This window comes from Myotis lucifugus, unplaced genomic scaffold (genome assembly GCF_000147115.1).
Source record: "Myotis lucifugus unplaced genomic scaffold, Myoluc2.0 scaffold_37, whole genome shotgun sequence".
NCBI classification, from domain to species: domain Eukaryota; kingdom Metazoa; phylum Chordata; class Mammalia; order Chiroptera; family Vespertilionidae; genus Myotis; species Myotis lucifugus.
The window spans coordinates 5,625,954-5,651,510 of record NW_005871085.1 but is presented as its reverse complement, the minus strand read 5'-3'; the positions used below and the strand labels follow the sequence as shown (position 1 = coordinate 5,651,510).

Below are 25,557 nucleotides of genomic sequence, written 5' to 3'. Positions count from 1 at the left end.
GGTCAGGCCGAGGGACCCCACTGGTGAACGAATTCGTGCAATGGGCCTCTAGTAGTTTATAAGCATTGGCTTAAGCCTGAAAATTAATGGTCAGTATTTAGTCAATTTTACCACTATGAATGGTATTTTCCCATTGATGATTCCAATACCCTCCATAAAGTATTCATGCCTTGAACTCTGAGTCATATGCACTACAGTTTACAAATAAGAAATGAAAACCCAAGGATTTGCACAGGAACAAAATCTGCATTAAACTTGATCCTAAACTTCTTGCCATTTATCATGTCTGTTAATAATAACTACCAGTGATTATGTGTGTATTATGTACTAGGCACTTTACATTATCTCTAATCCTTCTACGAACCCTACAGAGATAGTGTTACCTTTATTTTGCAGATAAGAATATTGATCCTTAAAGAGCTACAGTCAATCACTCATTCACTTATTTATTTGTTTATTAAGTGAATATTTGTTAAACTCTCATCATGTGCTAGATAATTTCTAGATACTAGATCATAGTGGTGAAACTGGGGTTATCACTATGACTACAAAACCAGTTTTAACTAGATAAGAGCATATTAGTTTGTACATTTTTTAGATTATAGTTTTTATGATTAATTCTAGAATGACTTCCCATTTTATAATAATTAAGTTTGACAATCTCCATGTGTTGCTAGGTAACACAACAGTGGATGAGTTAATGATGAGACTCATGGCAGCAATGGAGATCTTCACAGCCCAACAACAGGAAGATATAAAGGATGAGGTAAGGTGAAAGTTTAAGTAGACATATACTAGAATTTTGATGAGTGATTTGTCAAATGGTGATGCTTGCCTATGTCATGATTGATAAGTAAGAATGATAAAGATTCATTTCCAGATTAAGCAAGACTTTTATGTCATTGAGTTTACCTTGCAGTCCACTCTTTTCATGAACCCATGACCCAACAATTTTTTTAACTTTATGTACATTTATGCTTTGCTAGACTTGGTGTGATGGCAGGAGGTGAATTTGTAGGAAATGACTTCCAAAGCGTACTAGTATTTACAGAAGAAACTACAGTCCAGGAAATCTTGTCTACTATATGGGTTTTTTATTCACTTTTAAGGTCCTTTTTACTCTTTTTAAATATGAGATTGACTAGCAATAAACATAGTTTACATTTGAACATATTTTTTAAGCACTGTGAGGATTAGCAAAAGATCTCCAAAATTCTGAATTTCTCAGTCTCTTGAATATATTCATGTGGTATAGAGAACATGAGCATAGAACCTCAAATAAAATACTAATAACAGCAATGTTGATAATGACAAAGGTTGTCAACACTTAATGAATATTTATCATGTGCTCCTCAAAACTTAAGATCCTCAAAACAATCCCATGCGGTTATATATGAATCATACAGTCTGGCAGGAAACAGGTGGCACTTTCAAACTGGATGAATTGAAAAGAGTTTAATAAGGGAACTGTATAAAGATATGGACAGGGTTAATGGAAGTCAGCAATGGATAATACAGAGTCTAGGGCTTAAGGGAGCCATTACCATTCCTATGGTTAAAGTCCTAGGAATGGTGTATGGAGAGGACTGCTTCTGATAGAGGGATATAACCAGCTCTTGGTGACCTGGTAGGGAATAAACTGCTAGTACCTCCTATTCGTCTAACCCAACTAGAACTTCCATGGGCAAAAGGCTAGGTAGAGCATGGATACTGAGGGGCAATGGAAGATAATCTAGCACAGACAGGTACTATTTTCTCCATTTTTCAGATGAGAAAACTAAGGATCAAAAAGTTAATTTACCCAAGGTCATACAGCTGGTTGAACCTATAATAATCTTAAGTGATCTTTAGTGCTTTATCAGTCAAGAAATTTCTAGATTTGGAAAATAGCTTTAAGACCAAATAAGAAACAAATATTAACATTTGTTTATTTGAGATGCTAAGTTCACAGCTATTAATAAAATCATTTTTAATTTTGTTTCTTTTTAACTAAATTATGAAAATATTTCTGTAGAACAGATAAGGGAGAGTTTGATTTCTGAGCAATGGTGAAAAGTTTCTAGGTATAGTGAATGTTTTCAATAGAATACCCTTTATCTATTGCAAACGGGACATGTAGACAATTTTAATATAATCTTGTATATTGTATTTTATTTTATTTTATTTTATTTACTTGTGTGTCTTTCATAAACCTGAGTTTGTTAAAAGAGCAAGGTTGTATCATATTCACATTTGTAACTCTATATTCCCTGACAGTATACCTAGGAGTAGGCACTCAAATGTTTGTCGCCCTTGTTGGTTTTACTTAGTGGTTAGAATATCGGCCTGCAGACCGAAGGATCTTGGATTTGATTTCCGGTCAAGTGCTTGTACCTCAGTTGCAAGTTCAATCCCCAGCCCCAGTCAGGGGGCACATGCGGTAGGAAACTAGTCAATGTGTCTCCCTCACATCGATATTTTTCTCTCTCTCCCCCTTCCTTCCTCCCTTTCACTCTTTAAAAATCAATGGAAAAAATATCCTCAGGTGAGGATTAAAAATAAATAAATAAATAAATGGATGGATAAATAAATAAATAAATAAATAAATAAAATGCCAAATGATTGGATAAATGAATAATTGGAAGAATTTACATGAAATAATATTTAAAAAATAATACGTCAGTGACTCTGCTAACAGAATCATTCATGAATTTAATTTTAACTGGAAGCTTAAGATATCTTATTTGAACTGTTTAAAAAGTAAAGGCAAGCCCGGCCAGTGTGGGTTAGTGGTTTGACATCGACCCAGGAACCTGGAGATCAGTGTTGGATTCCTGGTCAGGGTACATGCTTGGGTTGCGGGCTTGATTCCCCAGAATGGGGCCTGCAGGAGGCAGGTGATTGATGTTTCTCTCTCATTGATGTTTCTCTCTAACCCTTTCCCTTCCTCTCTCTCTAAAAATCAAGAAAAACATACTAAGAAGAAAGTGAAGGTAAATTCACAATTACAAGGAACAGTGTTTTTTGTCACATAGACTCAGCAGATAGGAAATTATTATGATCTATGCATAGTCCTTCCAAAAGAAGTCTTTAAACTTAGAAAAGCTTTTCTTAGGAACACTCTACTTACCACCCGAATAATAATTTTCATGAAGGCACTCTAAAAACAGAGAAGTCCTTACCTCTTGCAGTTAAATTTCAATAAAAATTTCAATTATATGGAGCCTTGGATTTTTCCTGTAACCCTCATATTTAATTTTGTGCTAAGTATTAAAGGAATTAAAGTCAATTTCTTTACCAATGAATTATGAGGAACACAAAATAAGATAAAAGAATGAACTGGGAATATGCATGCAGATATTGTGCTTTCCTATTATACAGCATAATCTGTAAATCTGGTACTAATGAGACATAAGATTTAAATGTCTGAAGAATGTATTTAGTAAATTATTGTCAATCAATGCCTCTATTCTAGGATAAACATAATCTTGAAAGGCAACACACCTATTATTACAAATTCCTAACTAAGTACAGTAGTTCATTATTTTGAAATGTCATTGTCAATTTATAGAGTAACAGATAAACATCTTTCCACCATATACCTGATTACCTTTCCCTCAAAGTAAATGAAACACTGACTATTAAGAAAAATTACAAACAACAGTTTTACAACAATAAAAGTAACCTAGTGAGCATTAAAACTGTAAACTAGTTATAACATTGTCAACTAGCTAGAACAAGGCTAAAAGCAAAAATAGACTGTGGCTATTGTCATACAGTGATAATTGCTTTCCTCCTTTTTGTTGCCAATAGCCCCTCATTGGAGCAAAGCACCTCTCTGTCCCCAGGATCTAGCCCAGTGCTATATATTTAATAAATGCTCAGTAAGCACTTACAAAACCAAACTGATAATCATTAATGAAAATGTCTTTGAAAAAGCTTTAGGCAGTTCTGTCAAAAAGAGGCTCATTTAATGTATTCTTCTTCCTCCTCCTCTTCTTCCTTCTCCTCCTCCTCTTCTTTCTCTTCTTCCTCCTCTTCCTTCTCCTCTTCTTCTTCTTCCTCTTCTTCCTCTTCCTCCTACTCCTGCTCCCCCCTTCCTCCTCCTTGGTTGTAGGTCCTTGCCTGCAAACTTTCTGTTGATAAATCAGCTGACAGTTGTATGTGCACTCCCTTGTAGGTAACTAACTGCTTTTCTCTTGCTGCTTTTAAGATTCTCTCTTTGTCTTCAACCTGTGGCATTTTAATTAAGATGTGTCTTGGTGTGGGCCTCTTTGGGTTCATCTTGTTTGGAACTCTCTGTGCTTCCTGGACTTACAAGTCAATTTCTTTTACCAGGTAGGGGAAGTTTTCTGTCATTATTTCTTCAAATACGTTTTCAATATCTTGCTCTCTCTCTTCTCCTTCTGGCACCTCCATAATGCGAATGTTGGTACTCTTGAAGTTGTTCCAGAGGCTCATTATACTATCTTCTTATTTTTGGATTCTTTTTTCTTTTGGCTCTTCTGATTGAATGCTTTTTGCTTCTTCATATTCCAAATTGTTGGTTTGACTTTTGGAATCCTCTACTGTTGAAACCCTATAAATTATTCTTTATTTCAGTTAGTGTATGTTTATTTTCTGACTGGACTTTTTTTACGTTGTTGTTTTTTTGTTTTGTTTTTTAAATATATTTTATTGATTGTCTACAGAGAGGAAGGGAGAGGGATAGAGAGTTAGAAACATCGATAAGAGAGAAACATCGATCAGCTGCCTCCTGCACACCCCCTACTGGAGATGCGCCTGCAACCAAGGTACATGCCCTTGACTGGAATCGAACCTGGGACCCTTCAGTCTGCAGGCCAACGCTCTATCCACTGAGCCAAACCGGTTAGGGCTTTTTTTACATTTTTGACATTCTCACTAAGATCCATGAAAGTCTCACTAAGTTCCTTGAAGCTCTCATTAAAACCCTTGAGTAATCTTATAACCATTGTTTTAAATTCTGTACCCAGTAGCTTGCTTCCTTTCATTTCTTTTATTTGTAACATGTTTCTTTGTCTCCACATTTTGGCTGCTTCCCTGTGTTTGCTTCTATGCATTAGCTAGAACTATTATGTTTCCTCGAATTGGTAGAGTGGCCTTGTGTATTAGGTGTCCTATAAGGCCCAGTGGCTCAGCTTCCCCAGTCACCTGAGCTGGGCACTCTAGATTCTCCCCTGTGTGGGCTGTGTACACACTCTTGTTGTAATTGAGCCTTTATTGCTGTTGGCATCACTGGAAAGAATTGACTTTCAGGCCAATTGGCTGTGAGGACCAACTGTGTCTACAATGGAAGAGTTGCTATGCAGGAGATACCCTTATGGAGTAGCACTTGCTTCATTGGGGCTTTGGTGCTCACTGAGCCTGCCCCTTGAGTGTGTCACTTCTCGATGCATAATCCAATAAGGTCTGAAGCTGTCCACTGGATGCACTGGCTCTGGTGCCTCCCAGGAAGTGCAAAGTCAGCCATTGCCTGGAGCCACCCAGCAGGAGCTACAGAGAGAACTGCAGATGGCTGCTACTTGTATTGCACTAGGAAGTGCCCAGACGAGGTTCACAGCAAGGCAGGTTGGTGCTAATGCCAGGTCTTGGGCCTTTTATTGGTAGGTTTGGGGCACACTGGCTCCAGCTGCTGCTTGTTCAAGAAATTTTAGCAAAGTTTGAAGCCTGAGCCAGGACAGGCTATTCATATGGAAAAGCTGCTGCAAACAGCTTGGGTGGAGCTACAGATTGGATGAGGTGGGGTTTCAGGGAATCACCAGGGTGGAGCAAACAATGTGGGCCACACTCATGGAAACTCAGATATGGCTGCCAGTCAGCTGTACAACAAGGGAGGTCCCAGCATAGGAACAATGACCCCTTCGAGCACCCCTGTCTGGGAGAAAGCCACCGCCTAGTTCCTGCCCGGATAGTCGAGTTCTTCCCTGTATGTCCCTGGATTCCCCCAAAGCTGCTGCCCAGTGCTGGAGCTCAGAGGAAGCAGGACCGTGTAAATTTGTGCATGGGCCCTTTAAGAGGAACACCCATGACTCCAGCAGTCTCCATGTCACTCAGCCACAATCCCTGCTGATTTTCACAGCCTGAAGTTACAGGGACTTCTCTTCCCGGCTCTGAACCCTGGGCTGGGTGTCTGGTGTGCAGCTAGGACCCCCCTGCTTCTCACAGGAGGCCTTGGAGATATCCCTCCCAACTAAAAATACTCCACGTATGGGTGTCAGACTAGCTCATTCCATGACTCCACCCCTCCCACCAGTGCTTTCTTCTTTACTTCTCTAGTTGTAGGGCTTCCATCCTGCCAGGTTTCAGGTGGTTCTGAATGATGGTTTTTCAGTTTTTAGTTGTAGTTTTGATGTGGTTGTGGGAGGCGGGGAGTACAGGCATTTACCTCCACCGCCATCTTGGTTTCCCTAATTTTGTTTTCTTGAAGGATCCTTGTCTAGTTTTGGTATCAGGGTAATGCTGGCCTTGTATCATTAGTTTGGAAGAGTTCGCTCCTCTTATTAATTCTTCTTTAAATGTCGGTAGAATTCACCAGTGAAATCATTTGGGCCTGGACTATTCATATTTTCTATTTCATCCTGATTCATTCATGTTAGGTTGTATGTTTTTTGGAATTTATCCATTTCTTCTAGGTGATCTCATTTGTTGATTGTATAATTGTCCATAGCCGTCTCTTATGATCCTTTGTATTTCTGTGGTATCAGTTGTAACATCTCCTCTTTCGTTTCTGATTTTATGTGTTTCAGTTCTCTTTTTTCTCAGTGAAATGGTTTGTCAATTTTTTTATCTTAAAAAAACAGCTGTTAGTTTCCTTGATCTTCTTATTGTCTTTTTAGACCCAATATATTTAATTTATTTCTGCTCTGATCTTTGTTTTTTCTTTCCTTCTTCTAAATTTGGGCTTTGTTTGATTTTTTTTTTATTCCCTTTAGATGTAAAGTTAGATTGTTTATTTACGATCCCTCTTGTTTCTTGATACATGCATTTATCTCTATGAACTATCCTCTTAGAATTTCTTTTGCTGTATCCTATATGTTTTAGTATGTTGTATTTCCATTTTCACTTGTCTTTAGGCATTTTTTTATTAATCTTTTGATTTCTTCTTTGACTCATTGTTTGTTCGGTAGCATGTTGTTTAATCTCCACATATTTGTGAATTTTTCAGTTTTCTTCTTGTACTGATTTCCATTGGGTGAGGAAAGATGCTTGATATGACTTCAGTCTTCTTAAATGTATTAAGATTTGTTTTGTGGCCTAACATATATGATCTGTTCTGAAGAATGTTCCATATGTGCACTTGAGAAGAATGTGTATTCTGTTGCTTTTTCATGAAATGTTCTGTATGTGTCTGTAAATGTCTAAAATGTTTCCTTATTGATTTTATATCTGGATGAAAATGGGTATTAATATCTCCTGCTACTATTTTATTGCTGTCTATTTCTCTCTTTAGGTCTATTAATATTTGCTTTATAGTTTTAGAGCTCCTATATTGGGTGCTTAAGTATTTTAAGAGGATTTTTACCCAGTGTGATATCTGTGAAGTGATCAGGTGGATGAAGCTCTGGGAGCACCTAACCTGGGTGAGCTGGACATGCTGTGTAAGCAGGGAGCTCACTTGACATGGAGCACACAAAAGGGTTCTTGCATTCTCTGAGTGCAAGCTATAAGGCAGATGGAGTAGGTGAGAATGAAGATAATAATAGCCACTCTTCAGGATCCGGCTACATGCCAGGCATACTTCTGGTCTCTAGGGCAGTATTTCTCAGTGTTATTCCTGGACTACTGGAGTACTCAGCTGCCTACCAAGAATTCCAAGCAGCTAGGTATGAAAAAGCAATGTAATCAATTTTGTTTATATTTATTTCACATTTTCAAATGTGAAATAAATTACAATATCCCTCCAGATTTTAGTTCATTTATTGTTACAGTTAGACTGCTCATATATAACAAGGATTGTATTGGTTGTTTTGACTTAACATTCATTTAATTGGGGGAGTTGACTTTGACTTTTAGTTTCCATGTCATTCACATGTTAGTTAAATTTACATTAATTTCCTTGCTTAAATTAGTTATATTCTTAGTTCCCCAAAATTGATTAGGGCTTAAATGTGGTTCTTGAAGCATAAAGTTGAAAATAGTATAATAAGTATTGTAAACCAGTATAACATAGTTCAGGCTCATTCAAAATTAGGGTAAACATAATTGAGAGAATTCCAATGTTAGGGTAGAGGATTAGGAGAAAATTTTTGGAAATCACATATCTGTTTCTTCTGAGACAAGTATACTGGTTGTCTGAGTCAGAGGTCTCAGAGTAAGTGTCAGCAGGCCCCACCCCAGACCTGCTGAATTATGATTATGAGGGTGGGATCCAGCAATGCTATGTTTTAACAAACCCACCTGTTGCTTCTGCTACACACTACAGTTTGAGATCTTCTGTTCTAAGGGAAAGGTCTGAGCATGAGTTTTAATAAAGAAGTATGAGATAAAACTTTTTATGACATTGATAATAAAGGTGAAAATGCAATAGCCTTGTTCAAATTTTATATCTCAGCAATATATCCCTAAGTATCCTAAACCTGTTTTTTGAAAGCTAAAAATATCATAGTTTTTAATTTAAGATTTCTTAAGAAAAAATTAACTGTGGTGCACATGGCTTTAATCATAAAGAGTTTGATTTTTTTCCCCAAAAAACTTGATAATTTTCTTTATTGAAAGAAATTGATTATATACAGTAGAGGATATTTCAAATTCCCAAATAAGGCTTTAACAGAGTATGAAAATAAACATTTTAAAGAATAAATTAGGATTCTACTTACCACTATCTCCCAAGGTTAAACAGTCAACCTTTCATCTTTGAGTGTGATAAACTTGTTTACTTAAGTCTGACAGAACTTTAAGTAGCCCTTTATAACAAATCTCTACATAATTTGAGTCCTTGTTTGATCCAAATATTCAGACATAACTGAAAGAACCAACAAGCATATGCTTCTTTTTTATTACCTTAGAAGAGGTTTTTAATTTATCATTTGCTTCTATTTTTAATGATCTATCATTGGAATTTCCTAAGTTGTTAGAAACAAAGAAAAGAAATGGGATCTGAAAGCTACACTATTGCTGAAACTAGGAGTCATTAAACTGGATATAAATAGCCTTTGTGAAATATTACAAACAATATAAATTACCTTCTAATCGTTTATAAACTATTAGTATGAATTAAATATTATGGATTACTTTTATTATCTGAGAATTATGATCTTAGCAATTTTCCTAAAGTTGGTGGTTTGCACATGGGCCAGTATCATGTGCTTGGTATTAAAGTCCACTTCTTTTTTTAAAAAATATATTTGTATTGATTTTATTTTTTTATTAATTTTTTTCTTTATTTTTAAATAAATCTTTATTGTTCAGATTATTACAATTGTTTTTCCCCCCATAGCTCCCCTCCACCCAGTTCCCACCCCACTCCATGCTCTTACCCCCCCCCCACTGTCCTCGTCCATAGGTGTACAATTTTTGTCCAGTCTCTTCTCTCACCCCCCACATCCCCTTCCCCTGGAGATTTGTCAGACCATTCCCTTTCTATGCCCCTGATTCAATTCTGTTCACCAGTTTATTCTGTTCATCAGATTTTTTATTCACTTGATTTTTAGATTCACTTGTTGATAGGTATGTATTTGTTGTCACTTTGTTGTTCATAATTTTTATCTTTACCTTTTTCTTCTTCTTCCTCTTCTTAAAGAATACCCTTCAGCATTTCATATAATATTGGTTTGGTGGTGATGAACTCCTTTAGCTTTTTCTTGTCTGTGAAGCTCTTTATCTGACCTTCAATTCTAAATTATAGCTTTGCTGGGTAGAGTAATCTTGGTTGTAGGTTCTTTCTATTCATCACTTTGAATATTACTTTGAATATTTCTTGCCACTCCCTTCTGGCCTGCATAGTTTCTGTTGAGAAATCCACTGACAGTCGTATGGGTACTCCCTTGTAGGTAACTAACTGTTTTTTCTCTTTGCTGCTTTTAAGATTCTCTCTTTGTCTTTTGCTCTTGGCATTTTAATTATGATGTGTCTTGGTGTGGTCCTCTTTGGATTCCTCTTGTTTGGGGTTCTCTGCGCTTCCTGGACTTATAAGTCTATTTCTTTCACCAGGTAGGGGAAGTTTTCTGTCATTATTTCTTCAAATAGGTTTTCAATATCTTGTTCTCTCTCCTCTTCTGGCACCCCTATAATTCAGATATTGGTACGCTTGAAGTTGTCCCAGAGGCTCCTTACACTATCTTCATACTTTTGGATTTTTTTTTTTTTTTTTTTTTTTTTTTTTTGCTTTTCTGGTTGGGTGTTTTTTGCTTCATCGTATTTCAAATCTTTGACTTGCTTCTTGGGATCCTCTGGATTGCTGTTGGATCACTGTATATTATTCTTTATTTCAGTCAGTGTATGCTTAATTTCTAATTGGTCCTTTTTCATATCCTTGAGGGTCTCACTAAATTTCTCGGAGGTTTCTAGAAGATTCTTGAGTAACCATATAACTGTGGTTTTGAACTCTATATCCAGTAGTTTGCTTTCCTCTATTTCTTTCATTTGTGACCTGTTTCTTTGTCTCCGCATTTTGGCTGCTTTCCTGTGTTGATAGAGTGGCTTTGTGTGTTAGGTGTCCTATAGGGCCCAGTGGCTCAGCCTCCCTAATTACCTGAGGTGGACACTCTTGGTGCACCCCTTTGTGGGCTGTGTGCACAGTCTTGTAGTTAAGCCTTGATTGCTGTTGGTATCACTGGGAGGAATTGACCACCAGGCCAATTGGCTGTGAGGACCAGCTATGTCTACAATGGGAGAACTACTGTGCTGGATACACCCTTATGGGGCAGGACTTGCTTCAGTGAGGCTTTGGTGCTCACTGAGTCTGCCCCTTGAGTGTGTCGCTTATGGATGTGAAGAGTTGTACTCTGTTATGGTCTCACACTGACCACTGGGTACACTGGTTCTTGGATCTCCAAGGAGGTGCAAAGTCAGCCACTGCCTGAGGCCACCCAGCAGGTGCTACAGAGAGATCTGTAGGTTCCTCCTCTTTGTTTGGGATTTAGAAGTGCCCAGATGAGCCCAGCTGTGTAGCAACACAGGCTGCTGTCAAGCCTTAGGCCTTCTTTTGGAAGTTTTGGCGCTCTCTGACCCAGCTGCAGTTTGTTAGGTTTTAGGTTGCAAGAGGACAGGCCATTCATATGCAAAAGCTGCTGTGCACAGCTTGGGTGGGGTTGTAAGTTGGGTGGGGCAGGGTCTCAGGGAATCACCAGGACGGAGCAACCAGGGATGGCTACCAGTCAGCCCCACCTCAGAGAGGTTCCGGGTCTGTGTCCCGCGGCCCCGTGCAGGAATAATGAACGCTGCAAGCACCTCTGCCAGAAAGCCGCCCTCGCGTTCCAGCCCGATGCCAGACAGTCCAGTTTCTCCCCGCATGAGTCTGGGTCCCCAGAGTCTCGCCCGGAACTGACTTCAGAGCAATCGAGAGCTTCTATCTCCCTCCCGATTGAAAAAGAACACAGCGTACCCAGAATACGGGCTCAACCCCCAGTTGGGGGCATGCAGGAGGCAGCTAATCAATGTTTCTCTCTCATCATTGGTGCTTCTATCTCTCTCCCTCTTGCTTCCTCTCTGAAATCAATCAAAAAATATTTTTTAAGAAAAAGTGATGATGGTTTGCATAACATTATAAATGTGCTTAATATCACTAAATGGCATATTATGTATATGTTACCATAATTTAACAAAAGAAAGCACAATACACATAGATGTTCAATACTTTTGAATACAAAGAAGTGAGAGATTGCTATGGGCTGGCAATATCAGTAGTTGATTCTTGGGCTCAGTACTTGCTTAGACACTACTGGGCACTGACATAGAGTGGAAAAGATTCACGCTCTGCTCTCAGGAGCTTTAAACCCGAGCATTTTATTACTCTGTGTTTAAAAGTATTTCAAACTTTTACCTCTGGAATTTAAGGATGTTAGTTCAAATACATTAAAGAAGGGAACAAGCATAGCTAAATATCTGCTAGTGCCAAGCACTATGTTAGATGCTTTCTGTAACTAATCCCTTTTAGTTTTCATGATAAACTTAGGGGATAGTTGTTGTCCCATTTTATTGAGGAGGAAACCAAGGCTTTTAAGAAGTTAAATAAATTGCCCAAGTCATACAATTGTGTCAAAGCCAGAATACACACTTATGTGCTTTGCATACATCATAATCCCTTATAAAGCTGTAATGTTACATTTACATTAAAAATTCATGGGATAAACTGAAGCAGTGCTCTTACCAAGATTAGGTAGAATCAGAGTGGGATGACCTGAAGAGTAGGCCAGACATTCCAGATTCCCAAATATCATATTCACTTGAGTAGAATAAGAAAGTTTGTCGTAACTGTCTACTCTTGTGCATGGAATAAATACTCACTGTTGAAAAGATATATCCATGCCCTGTTTATTTACATTTGTTGCTCTTAAAGTGCCTGCTGATGGATCTGTTCATCCATGCTTGACACCTCAGAGTAGAAGTTAATAACTTATCATGTATGAAACTAATGTAAAGAGATTTATAACTCAACTTTGTCATTACAATTTGACACACCTGTTCAGGGCCAGCCCTTCACATTTTTTCTTCCTTTACCTGAGGTGGGAATTTATTCATGGATTATAGTAACACTTTTTGACAAGTTTAGGCTGGGTGCAGCTGTCTTGTAATGACAGAACACAATTGATAATATCTCAATAATGCATTATTTTTTTACTTGGACTGTCAGTGTTTGTGACTGTACTAGTAAAGGCACTCATTGTTAAATAGCTGGTCCAGTCTGTCCACTTTTTGTTTTTAGTAACAGTAGAGTTTAACAAAGTAAGTTTACTTTCTAGTTATGCAATATTTGCTAGCTTTGGGGAATATATACCTAGTTATTATATTTTCTTTTATGTATCGTTGTTTTAAAAGTAGCTATCTTAGTGTTCTCCAAATAAAAATTAAAACCTCTGCCCTAGGTGGTTTGGCTCAGTGAATAGAGCGTCAGCCCTTGGACTGAAGGGTCCCAGGTTTGATTCCCGTCAAGGGCACGTACCTCGGTTGCAGGCTCAATCCCCAGCCTTGGGGGCCCATGCGGCAGGCAACCAATCAATGTGTCTCTCTCACATCCATGTTTCTCTTTCTGTGTCTCTTCTACTCCCTTCCACTCTCTAAAATTCAATGGAAAAATATCCTTGGGTGAGGACTGACAATAAAACAAAACCTTCTATTTCTTCTAAAGTCTTCTCAAGTGGCAGTTGAGACCTTCCCAATGTCATAAACCTCACAGGCACCTAAGGAAAATGTTAACTGAAACTTTCTTAAGGCAAATTCTTTAAAAAGAATCTGAAGACACTGTTCATGTCTAAATATTACACTACATAAATCTGTATCTTTGGAGACAGTCATACCCTACATGAAAATTTTTTTTCCTACTAGGCAATATATGACTGTAAGAAGGAATTTGGTTGCTGAAATTACATGTGCATTCCACCTTTACCTTGAATTTGTTTGCTACTAGATTGAGAGCCTTCCATTGGTTGTTTATGGAGAGGTTTAAAAAAAAGTCTGAAGGACAGTACTTTTCTATAAGGAACTTACTTTCTACAGTGGAAAAGCTAAAATATATTCTTACAAAAATAGTTTGTTATGCCCTAGCCGGTTTGGCTCAGTGGAAAGAACGTCGGCCTGTGAACTGAAAAGTCCCAGGTTCGATTTCTGTCAAGGGCACATGCCCAGGTGTGGGCTCGATCCCCAGTGGGGGACTTGCAGGAGGCAGCCAATCCATGATTCTCTCTCATCATGGATGTTTCTATCTCTCTCCCTCCCTCTTCCTTCCTCTCTGAAATCATACATTTTAAAAAAAATAGTTTGTTATATGACCTAGAAGACTTCAGAAAGAGTAATCCTTATAATTGGGAGACACTTCTCTGAAGAGATAAGATCTGACCTACTACTGGAAAGGACAGAACAATCAGACATGCAGAGATAAGAGGAAAGAACACTCACATGTGCAGAAAGTATGAGCAAAAGAATGAAGAAGTTGAAGTTATGTTGGTCCAGTGTATAGAAAGCAGAGGATTTATATCGAAAAAAATAGCAGGAGAAGAAATTCAATTGCCTACCATTAGTATTTCTAACAAGTTTCCTTTGCCTTTCCAAATTACTTTTCTCTGATTTTTTATGCTTCTCCTGAGGGGATCCTGAGAAATTTTGGGCACTTTTCTTCCAGTTACAAATTTGCCTTAACTCCAGTTACCCTATCCAATTACCTATCATGCCATCAGACAGGTAATTACAATATAATATGAGAATACAGCAATGGCAACAAGTACAAAGTACAGAGATGGCACAAAGAAGACTTCTTAGAGGAGGAAACATTGAGTCTTGAAGGATGATATGTAGCTGTGCCACACCATCATGGCCAAGGGTGAACCTGAGGAGGGGCGGTGAAGGATTGAAGAAAAGACACAAGAGAATACAGCTGGGGCTCGGTGGATCTCCCCTGCCTGGATGAGGACACAAATGACCCAGCCTGCAAGCTGATGCTTTATTTTATAGTCTGATTAAAACAAGGGTAGATTAACATGTATACAAATGTTCTTGTTTTGGCAACACTTGCTGCATCTCCCACAGCCCATTAGCTACTTAGGAAAGAATTAGGGAGGGCTACAAGGTCAGGCTTAATTATGTTAGGAGAACTCTGCCCTCCAGGCTAGGACTTGTTTGTGGCCTTGCCACAGGTCAGCCCAAGGCTTGACCCTAGAGCCACTCCATACATATAGCCATTCACCAGGTAAACCACCATTGATTCATTTCTTTGCCCCTAAAACCAACACATTTGTAGTGTTTTCATTATCTTCAGATAAATACCCAGAAATGGATTTGCTGGATGATATGTTCTGGTTTTTTAATTTTTTTAGTATCCTCCATACTGCACCAATTTACACATTTTCCTTTAAAAAAGTTATCCTATGAATTATTGCTAGAAAAAAATGCTTCCTTAAATTCTGTTTTTCATAATACTCTTATATGCATGTGTCTATAATTGATTTATTACTTAGCAGTTTTAAGAGTTTACCCTGAGGAAAAGATGGATTAGAATAACTACGTAAAATCCAAACAATATAGCCTATGAAATCTATTCACTGGGAATATTCCATGGGTAACTGTGACAAAGAACATATACTTTGCAGTCCTGAACTAGTTTATTAATGCAAACAATTGAACTACTCAGCGTTGCAACCAACCCAAAGTGTTTGTAAACATCTCTTACCTGGGAAGGGTGTTAAACCTATGCAGCTTTTTAATCCAAATAATAATATAATGGAAAGCTATAGCTATCTATTTATTAGGAGACTGAACTACAAAATTTCACTTTGACAGGACCAGCTAGCCCTGGAGAACAATCCTCCATATACTTAACAGCCCTTTCATATTTGCTTCTCAGAATGACAGCCTTCTACCAAAGAAGGAACTGTCTAATCTAACAAATACCTGTCCACTCACTCCTTCATTCCATGTTGGAAGAACTACCCATTCCCCATCTATAACCACTGAACACAGTTTAGCTGGTAAAATGCTTGCTCTGAATTTCAGTCCAACAAAAATTCTTTCAGTGCCTTCCATGTGCCATGCTACACTGGGTGACACAGTTTCTACCATCAGAGAGCTTGCCACTTATTTCTAACAATGAAACCTCCTTACATGAAGCCATATATGTATATATACATATACATATATATATATATATATATATATATATATATATATATATAAAAGGCTAATATGCTAAGTGTCTGACCATCCAACCAGTTGCTATGATGCACACTGACCACCAGGGGGCAGATGCTCAATGCAGGAGCTGCCGTGATGTGCACTGGCCACTTACAGAGAAACGGCACCACGGACCTGGCACCCACAAAGCAATACTTGGCTTCCCCCCAGTGGGACACAGGCCCCGCCACCTCCTCAGAGTGACAGCCCACCAAATCACAACCTAAACCCCATGCGCAAAATACAGCTCACAGCCCAGCTCAGCCCGGAAACGGTGGCTGTGGGTACTGGGTGATGATGTCATGTAGCAAGGCCCAGCTTCCTCTCCCTAGAGACAACTAGCCTCCTTGGAGTTTCTTCAGCCCAGGAACATGACTTGCTTTATAGCCAGGTGCAAACATTTTATATTTTAACCAAATGTTTGTGAAGCTTTTTCCTGTGCCTCATCTCATTTGATCCTTACAGAAGTGAGGTAGGTAGATAGGAGTAGGGAGATAGGAGACTCGGTGGAATCCTATTTTCTTTTTATTAGCCGGAAAATGGAGATTTAGAAAGCTTAGAAACTTGACCCAACTGAAAAAAAGTAATAAATGGTGTACCTTGAAAATGACTTCAGGTTTCTCACTGAGAATATAGTCAAACACAGCTGCAGTTAAATATTTTACCCTTTGTTTTTCCTGCGTGATCCACAATAATAATCTGCTTCGTGTTGATATTTACTAGTACTTCTATGTTGCTGACAGTTACTTTAAAGAGAAGTTGGGGTGCTTCACTGGGCTGGAAAAAGTTTAGCTAAATCAGAAAGCAGGTCTAATTAAGCAAGTTTATCTATATATATAAAGCTCTCACTGGTGCCAATTGCACGTGTATGTTTTGATCTGTCATTGTGGATCATGAATTTGGTTGACACCTATTATAGAGAAAGGGCAAATAGCGATATTAAAATATTTCTTCTAATTAATTTCCTTTCAATGTGCACAAATTCGTGCACCAGGCTACTAGTTATTGAATAATTAGGTTCAAAGCAGGGAGATGTAGTCCATGTACAAATGGAGTAGAAGGAAATTAGTTCAGAAGACTAAGAGATGAGAGTAGGCTGGAGCAATCTGAAGGGAGCTATGGTTTGGAGTAGGCCCTCATCACTGGAAGAGTCCTTGCTTAAGAGTATCTCATTGTCTCATAAGAGCCAACTGAAAGTTAATGGTTAAGAGCTTATGATGTCATATTGCCTGAATTCAAATTCTAGCTCTTTTACTTAGCAGCTGTATAACCTTAATCTCTTTGTGCCTCACTTTCTTCAATTAGTAGTTATTCAATAGGATTCAATTACAGTTGATAAATGTAAGTGCTTACATTGGTGTCTAGAATCTAGTACGTACTTACAAAGTATTTTCAATAATAATAATAATATAAACTGAGTTTGGGAGAATGAGTAGGAAGTAATCATTTGGATTAAAGAGGAAGTGCATTGAAAAAGTGTGGAAATGTGATAGGCATATAGATGTAAAAGACTTGGGACATGTGGGCAATGAGAAGTAATTCAATAAGGCAAGAAGGAGGTGTTGGTAGAGGGATGGGAGGAGAGAAGAGGTTGAAAATATGCATAGAGCCACATATTGAAGGTACTTCTATGCTCTGATACAGAGTTTAAACCTTAACCTACCTGAGTACCCATCACTTCTTTTAAGCAGAAAATGACATGATTAGATTTGTAATTTAGGAATTAATTCTGTTGACTATACTACTTGCCAATCACTTTGTTCTTATCTTTATGATAGTTGCTGTAATTTATTTCTTATTTTGTTTTCTGTTTGAGTGCTTTTCGAAGTGTGGTCTATTTACCACACATTTACAAAATACAGATTTTTGAGCTTCCATGCTAGAATTACTGAATTAGAACCTGCAGATGGCCTAGATAATCTGTTTTCACAAATTTCCTATATAACGAGTGTTTCCTATGTATCTTAAAATGTGAGAACCATTGGTTTAGTGAAAAAGACATAGGAAATATAAAACCTGATCCAGTTCCTGACAAGCTATACACAACAGGCAAATTATGTAGCCTCAAGTTCAAGTCTCAGTTTCCCCTTGTGTCAAATGGAAATAATAATATCCTATTGCGGTATTGTGGGAATGAAAAGAAACAGCATATGTAAAATGACTAATCCATAACAGAGCCTCATACATATTGCCTTCCTTTCCAAGCTTATACATTTATCGCCTACATCTAGTGAGAAAAGGAAACTATGTCATACTTACCTTATTGTTTCCAGTTCTAACACAAAACCTAACATAGAGTAGGTATGCATAAATGTTTTGTAAATGTGTAAATGAATGAATTTATGGGGAGGGACCAGAATTTGTGAGACCTATTATGAGACTAATGCTATATAGTCTTAAGCAGGAGTTGGCAAGGGTCTGAACCAGAGGCATCATGCTTGGGGGGAAAAAAAAAGTGGAGGTTTTATCCTAGGTTACCAGGCAATAAGATTTTCTCTGGACTGGTATAGCCATAATATAAACTCTCACAAGCTAACTTACTTCCTCTAAAGCAGACACTGAGACAGTAGTCCATCGTGTGAAATTGCCACTAAAGAAGTTAGCAAACCAGTCTTAAATCCAGCTTTTCAACTCACTCCACATACCATTTCTATCCAGATGAAAAAGAATCTTTTCTAAACATCTCCACCGGAAATTCCAGAGACTTACATTCTAGCAAAGCAAGACAGTCTCAGGACTTGGAAATTACTTGCTACTCGTGAATTCATCTGTCTGTTTTTATAGTCCTACAGTGGACCAACTTGAAATTTATCTGTTTAAAACCTTTGATAGACTTTAAAATATAACCAGTTAGTCTAACACTTGGGCTCAATCTTTAATATAGCAGGTGTCAAATCTGTTTTTTCAGGTTTGTAACCTGAAAGAATGTTCAGTGTTAGGTTTGCCATAATCCTTATTTCAGTGTTTTTGAATAGTTCGTTAATGATTTCACAGGCAAATCAGTTTAATAGATAAAAACTTATCATGCAAATATATGGAGCCAAATATCCACCCACTGTTCAGTTCGTAAGGATCTACAAAGTATCAAGCACTGCTTGGGACTCAGGATACAGAGTTAACAAGGAAAAGTTTTTTTCATTTTTGCTTAGGATCTAAAAAAAAGAAGTAACCATGTGAATAGATACTTGTAATGACAACTCTACAGGATAATACAAGGCTAGAGGTACAGATCCATTCCTTACCATCTTGCTCTTCTCTTTGGAGAGTCCATTGGTAATGAAATAACCTAAACCTATATTTGTTTTTCCTATTCAGTTCTTGCAACAAGTGAAAATAGTATGTTCCTTGCAGCAAACGGAAACAGTTTATTGAGTAAAATCATTCCATGACTATCTCCTACACTGATTCAAGGACTATATAGTGTTTGGAAGGAAGAAAATTTAGAAGGGGAAAAACACAATGAGCATGCTTGTTGACGAGAAGTGAAATGGTAGAAAGCTCTAGATGAGGCACCAGGTGGCCTGCCTTCTCACAAGCTGTGTGACCATGGGAAAATCATTTTAACTTTCTGAGTCTCAGTTTCCTCATCTCTAAGTGGGGATAAAAGGCCTTTTCTGCCCAACTTAATTATTGTATCACATGTGAAAGTGCTTTGTAAACTTTGAAATGTAATACCTTAAAGGATTAAAAGTCTTAGATAAAAATATAGGTAGGGGGCTATTCATTAATATTACATTTTCCTTTGCAAATACTTAGTTAATGGTAGCTTTGAGTAACAAGAAAACAAGCTTTTTACAGAATGCCATACTTATAAATTAGGCCTAGGACCCAGGAGTTCATTGTTACCATAGAGTGGATGAGCCTTCTAAGTCATTCCTGATTTCATGAACAAAGTAATTATTTCAGTCTGGAACCGTGGTACATTTTAAAGCACAGTTCCACCATGTGTTCCTCTATTTAATTCTCACAGCCTGGGTCCCCCAAAAGTATAGCAAACGTAGGGGCTTGCCCTGGACTCTCATACTAAAGAGCCTTCCTCCAATTAGCCCCCACAACCTGCAAGTTAGAATTTGATTATCTAAAGGCAGATGAATTACTTTGGAATAAGCAGAGTAGGTTCACCAAATAAACAGAAAGAGAGAGAGAAAAAGAGATACCTTTTTGAAATTGGATACTTCAGAAAAATTGAAGTAGTCATGAGAAAAATCAGAGTTTTGCCAGACTTCTGTGACTTATTTTACAGTGCAGCATTACTTTTCTTCTAAGTTAAATATGGTGCATAGTATGTGCTTAGGACCTCTAATGTTCTTACTTTTGGCCCTGGGACACCTCTCACAGCTCTGGTACATAAACAGCGATTTGGGTGGAGTGCAGCGGTCAATCAGGGAACAATGGGAAGATGTTTCCTATAATTGTTCCTACCTTCCTCTGCTTTCCCTCTACCAATTCCAATTTACCTCCAGAAAAGTTCTGCTATTGAGTGGTGATTTTCCCCAGACCCTCCCAGGCAGATTTTAGAAGAAATCCAGAGAAATTCAACTCTTTGGCCTGAGGTGATACATCTAGTTATTAGAAGGAAGAGGATTAATATTATTAGGATGATGGTGGTGATGATTAGGATAAAATTGATCAAATACCTACTGCTGCCCCATATGCTATGCTAGGTGATATGCATTCATCATTTCATTTCATCCTTCCAATAATCCAGCAAGAAAGCATTTTTCCTATTTTAGAGATAAAATTGATCAGTGATGAAAGAGGTGAAGAAACTTCAAGGACACAAAAAGTAACTGGCAGACCTAGAATTCAAACCAGGTCTGTCTGTGTTTGAAGCTCATGCATGAACTTTCCCTGTAGAGTTCTGCTATCAGGTTGGAATGAAGACTAGAATCCAAGTTGTTTGGCTAGAACATGAATGTCCTGGCTGCAGTACACCACGGAGCTAATGCTATAAGGCAACACTTCTTTTGAATGCCAATTTTAACACATCTTTTCAAGCTTTTCATTTATACTTCAAGTACAGAAAAATACAAATATTCATCTTCTTTCCTTCTAAAGAGAGCTTTGTTGTTACTTAGTTTTTGCTCTGTAGTTGTCAAGATAATGACTCATGTGACTTCCTTCTGTAATTTGATACTAGGGGGGGTTTTTTAGGAGAAATTTACATAACCTAAAATTAATCATTTTTAAGTGTCCAATTCAATGGCATTTTATACATTCCTAATGTTGTGCAACTGTTACCTCTGTCTAAGTCAGTGGTTCGCAACCTTCTGGCCCTTTAAATACAGTTCCTCATGTTGTGACCCAACCATAAAATTATTTTTGTTGCTACTTCATAACTGTAATGTTGCTACTGTTATGAATCGTAATGTAAATATCTGATATGCAGGATGGTCTTAGGCGACCCCTGTGAAAGGGTCGTGCGAGCGCCAAAGGGGTCTCGACCCACAGGTTCATATCGCTGGTCTAGGTGATATGTATTCATCACCTGCATACCCATTAAGCAGTCAACCCACTGCCCCCTGCCAGACCCTGGCAACCACTATTCTACTTTCTGTCTCTATGGATTTGCCTATTCTACATATTTCATACAATATGTGACTTTGTGCCTTGCCTCTTTCGCTTAGATTCCTCCCCATTGTAGCATATATCAATACTTCCTTATTTTTTATGGTGGAAAAAATTCCATTGTATGGTTATACCACATGTTGTTTATCCATTCATCTGTTGATGGACGTTTGGATTGTTTTCGCCTTTCAGATATTTTGAATATGATGCAGTGAACATTCATATATAAATACCTGTTTGAGTCCCTGTTTTCAATTCTTTTGAGTATATACCTAGAAGTGGATTTCTAGGTCCTGTGGTAACTGTGTAACTTCTTGAGGAACCACCAACTGTTTTTACATCACTTACATTCTATATTATTTACATTTCAACCAGCAATATACAAGGTTTCTAATTTCTCTACATCCTCACCAGCACTAATTCTCTCTTTCTCTCTCTCTCTCTCTCTCTCACTTTCACTTTCTCAGTAATAATAGCTATTCTAATGGATATGAGATGGCATCTCATTGTGGTTTTGAATTGCATTTCACTAATGATTTCCTTAATGACTGCTGAGCATCTGTTGATGTGTTTGTTGGCCATTGGTGTATCTTTTTTGGAGAAATGTCTTCTTCTGATACTTCAAAAAAATTAAAGTAGCAAGGTTATCAGAATATCCTATAGCCTGAGAAATTTTTAGAAATAAAATCTTAAATATCTGAACTCCAATTCTATTCTAGTTAGATCATAGGGTGGAGATTTTCCTCCAAGAATTTTGTAGTTTTAATTCTTAATTTTTAGGTCTTTGATCCATTTTGAGTTGATTTATTAAATATGGTATAAAGTGAGTATAAAAGGACTTCATTCTTTTGCCTCTGGATACCCAGCTTTCCCAACACCATTTGTTGAAAACACTATCCTTTCTTCATCCTTGTTAAAAATCAATTTACCATATATGTGAGAGTTTATTTATGGGCTCTCTGTTTTATTGCATTGGTCTACATATCTGTCCTTGTGTTAGTACCTTAATGTTTTGATTACCATAGCTTCATAGTACATTTGGGAATCAGGATATGTGAATCCCATAGCTTCATAGTACATTTGGGAATCAGGATATGTGAATCCTCCAACTTTGTTCTTCTTTTTCAAGATTTTAGAGTGGGTTTTTCTGTTTCTTAAATGTCAGTGGGATAGACTCAGTTGTTTCTTAGAGAGATTTAAATAGTAACAAAATAAATGTCTATTAATTTACCTAAACTCTCATTTACAGTTCTCTTTATTCCTTTGTGTAGATCCAGATTTCCATCTGATATTATTTTCTTTATATCAGAAGGACTTCCTTTAATTCTTTTATTTTTTTATTTAATATATATTTTTCTTGATTTCAGAGAGAAAGAGAGAGGAAGAGAGAGATTGAGACGTCAATGATGAGAGAGAATCATTGATTGACTGACTCCTTCATGCCCCCCACTGAGGACCCAGTCCCCAACCCAGGCATGTGCTCTGACTGAGAATCAAACTGTGACCTCCTGGTTCATAGGTTGACAATCAGCCACTGAGCCACATCATTTGAGCCCTTTAACTTTTACTATAGTATACATGCTTGCAATTAATTCTTTTCACTTTTGTATATCTGAGAAAGTCTTGATTTCACCTTCAGTTTTCAAAGATATTGTACTGCCCTGACCGGTTTGGCTCAGTGGATAGAGCAGTGATGGCGAACCTTTTGAGCTCGGCGTGTCAGCATTTTCAAAAACCCTAACTTAACTCTGGTGCCATGTCACATATAGAAATTTTTTGATATTTGCAACCATAGTAAAACAAAGACTTATATTTTTGATATTTATTTTATATATTTAAATGCCATTTAACAAAGAAAAATCAACCAAAAAAATGAGTTCGCATGTCACCTCTGACACGCGTGTCATAGGTTCGCCATCACTGGGATAGAGCGTCAAGCCTGGGGACTGAAGGGTCCCTGGTTCAATTCCAGTCAAGGGCATGTGCCTTGGTTGCAGGCACATCCCCAGTAGGGGGTGTGCAGGAGGCAGCTGATCAATGTTTCTCTCTCATCGATGTTTCTAACTCTCTATCCCTCTCCCTTCCTCTCTGTAAAAAATCAATAAAATATATTTTTAAAAAGATGTTTTACTAAGTATAGAATTCTAAGTTGACAAGTTTTTTCTTCCAGTGCTTTAAAGATGTTGCTCCACTGTCTTTTGATATTTCAATTTTATATCCTGCAACCTTTATATGCTGCAACAGTTTCTGATGAGAAATCTGCACTCATTCTTATTTTATTCTCCTGTACATATTGTGTCTTGTCTTTTCTCTGATGGCTTTTAAGATTTTTCTTTTTGTTATTAATTTTATGTAATTTTGTTATGATGTGCCTTAGGTGTAGCTTTATATGCTTCTTTTGCCTGTTATTCATTTAGATTCTTGGAACTGTGGCTTTATAGTTTTAATCAAATTTGAAAAACTTTGGCCATTATTTTTAAAAATAAGCTTTCTCCCTTACACCCTATTTCCAGATTCCAATTACACTTATATTAGATTGCTGAAAGTTATCTCACAGATAACATTTCCACCTCCCTACCTTGCTTGGGACCAAAAAAATTTTCTGGTTCTAATTGGGCCTCTAGGTTACCCAGATGTATAATCTACCTTAACAGGTTCCATATTACCTCATCATTTACAGCTCAAATTTTCAGTTTCCTCCTTATTTCTAGTACCTAGAAGTTTCTCTTTGTTTCTTTCTTTCTCACATACTGAGTAATACTTTTTAAATATTTTTGCTGTGTTTTATCTACTCTTTCTATTTCTGTTGAAAGAATTTCAGGTTATCTTAATCCATATCTCTTTAGGGATATATACCAGGGCCATTTTCCTGTTTACAAGGGCAAAGAGCCCTTAATAAATAATGTATATTCTAACCTGGGTATTCAGAAGAACATATAAATGCCATATGTATATATGTATGTGTATATTTGTGTATGCATTTGGTAAGAATTTGAAACAAGCCTAACCACCATAGCCTACTTCAATTTGATAATTCAGAACCTTCGCATTAATCTTCTGGGAATTAACTGATGATTACTAATTTTAAACACTACTGAGGAGTAACAAGTTACACCTAAATTTCATTTCTGGTTAAGTTCCTCATTTAGGAATCATTTGAAAACTTACAAAATGTCACTTTTTTTAATGAGTTGTAGTAAAATCTGATTCAGTGGCTACTTTTTGAGAGATACAGAACTATACTGAACCAGGTAGTGTGGCACCATGAGGAGAGAGAGAAAACATAGGCTTTTAGGGAAAGAAAGACTAGGTTTGAGTTCTAATTCCAGCACTCTTAACAAGTCATATAATACTCAGAATAAGAAATATACTCACATAGACTGGCTGGTGTGGCTCAGTGGTTGAGCATCAACCTATGAACCAGGAGGTCACAGTTTGATTCCCGGTTAGGGAACATCCTCAGGTTTTGGGCTTGATCTCCATTAAGGGGGCATGCAGGAGGCAGCCCTTCAATGATTCTTGTCATTGATGTTTCTCTCTCTCCCTCTCCCTACCTCTCTGAAATAAATAAAAATATGTTTTTTTAAAAAAGAAATATACTCACATAAAAATTGCTAGTCTGCAGAATACTCGGAACTTCAGATGTGTAACTGTTGAACACTGATAATTCCACTATTTCATCTATCAAATATGTAATGAATGCCTGTCATATGTAAAATAGTATCCTAGATGTTATAGGAGAATACAGAATTCTTCCCTATGAGATCTTACAGGTCAGGGAGGGAGCAGTAAGTTAAATATACAAACTAGTGAGTACAAAGCTGTATAAGAGCAGTGACAGTTATGCTACAGATGAAAGGCTCCAGTGGAGGCTATTAGTTCCAAGCAGTCCAGCTTCTCACTTTAGTGTGACAAAGGGTGTTTTCATATCAGGCAGCCAAGCCAGAGCCCAGGCAGCACCCGAGGAAGACCCATTCCTGAACCTGATTATCCAGCTGTTCTACCTCTACATAATCAACATGTGTTTCTAGTCACTTTGTCTGATGTGTCCTCTCAGATTTAGCAAGGGGATCCTTCATAAGGACATTCTTTGTAGGACACAGGAGAAGTTCCAGGAGGCACATGTACAAGTTATAGGAACACAGTTAGACATGAAATGTTAATCACAAT

At 37.6% G+C, this 25,557-nt stretch overlaps 1 protein-coding gene across 2 annotated transcripts in view; it reads left to right on the top strand.

The window, feature by feature from the left end:
- Window positions 1-25,557, top strand: part of FAF1 (Fas associated factor 1) — a 324,982-nt gene that overhangs the window by 259,389 nt on the left and 40,036 nt on the right. For both annotated transcript variants that reach the window (XM_023752761.1, XM_023752762.1), the window contains one exon: window positions 678-766. In XM_023752761.1, coding sequence (XP_023608529.1) covers window positions 678-766 — 89 coding nt within the window. The remainder of the gene's footprint in view (window positions 1-677; window positions 767-25,557) is intronic.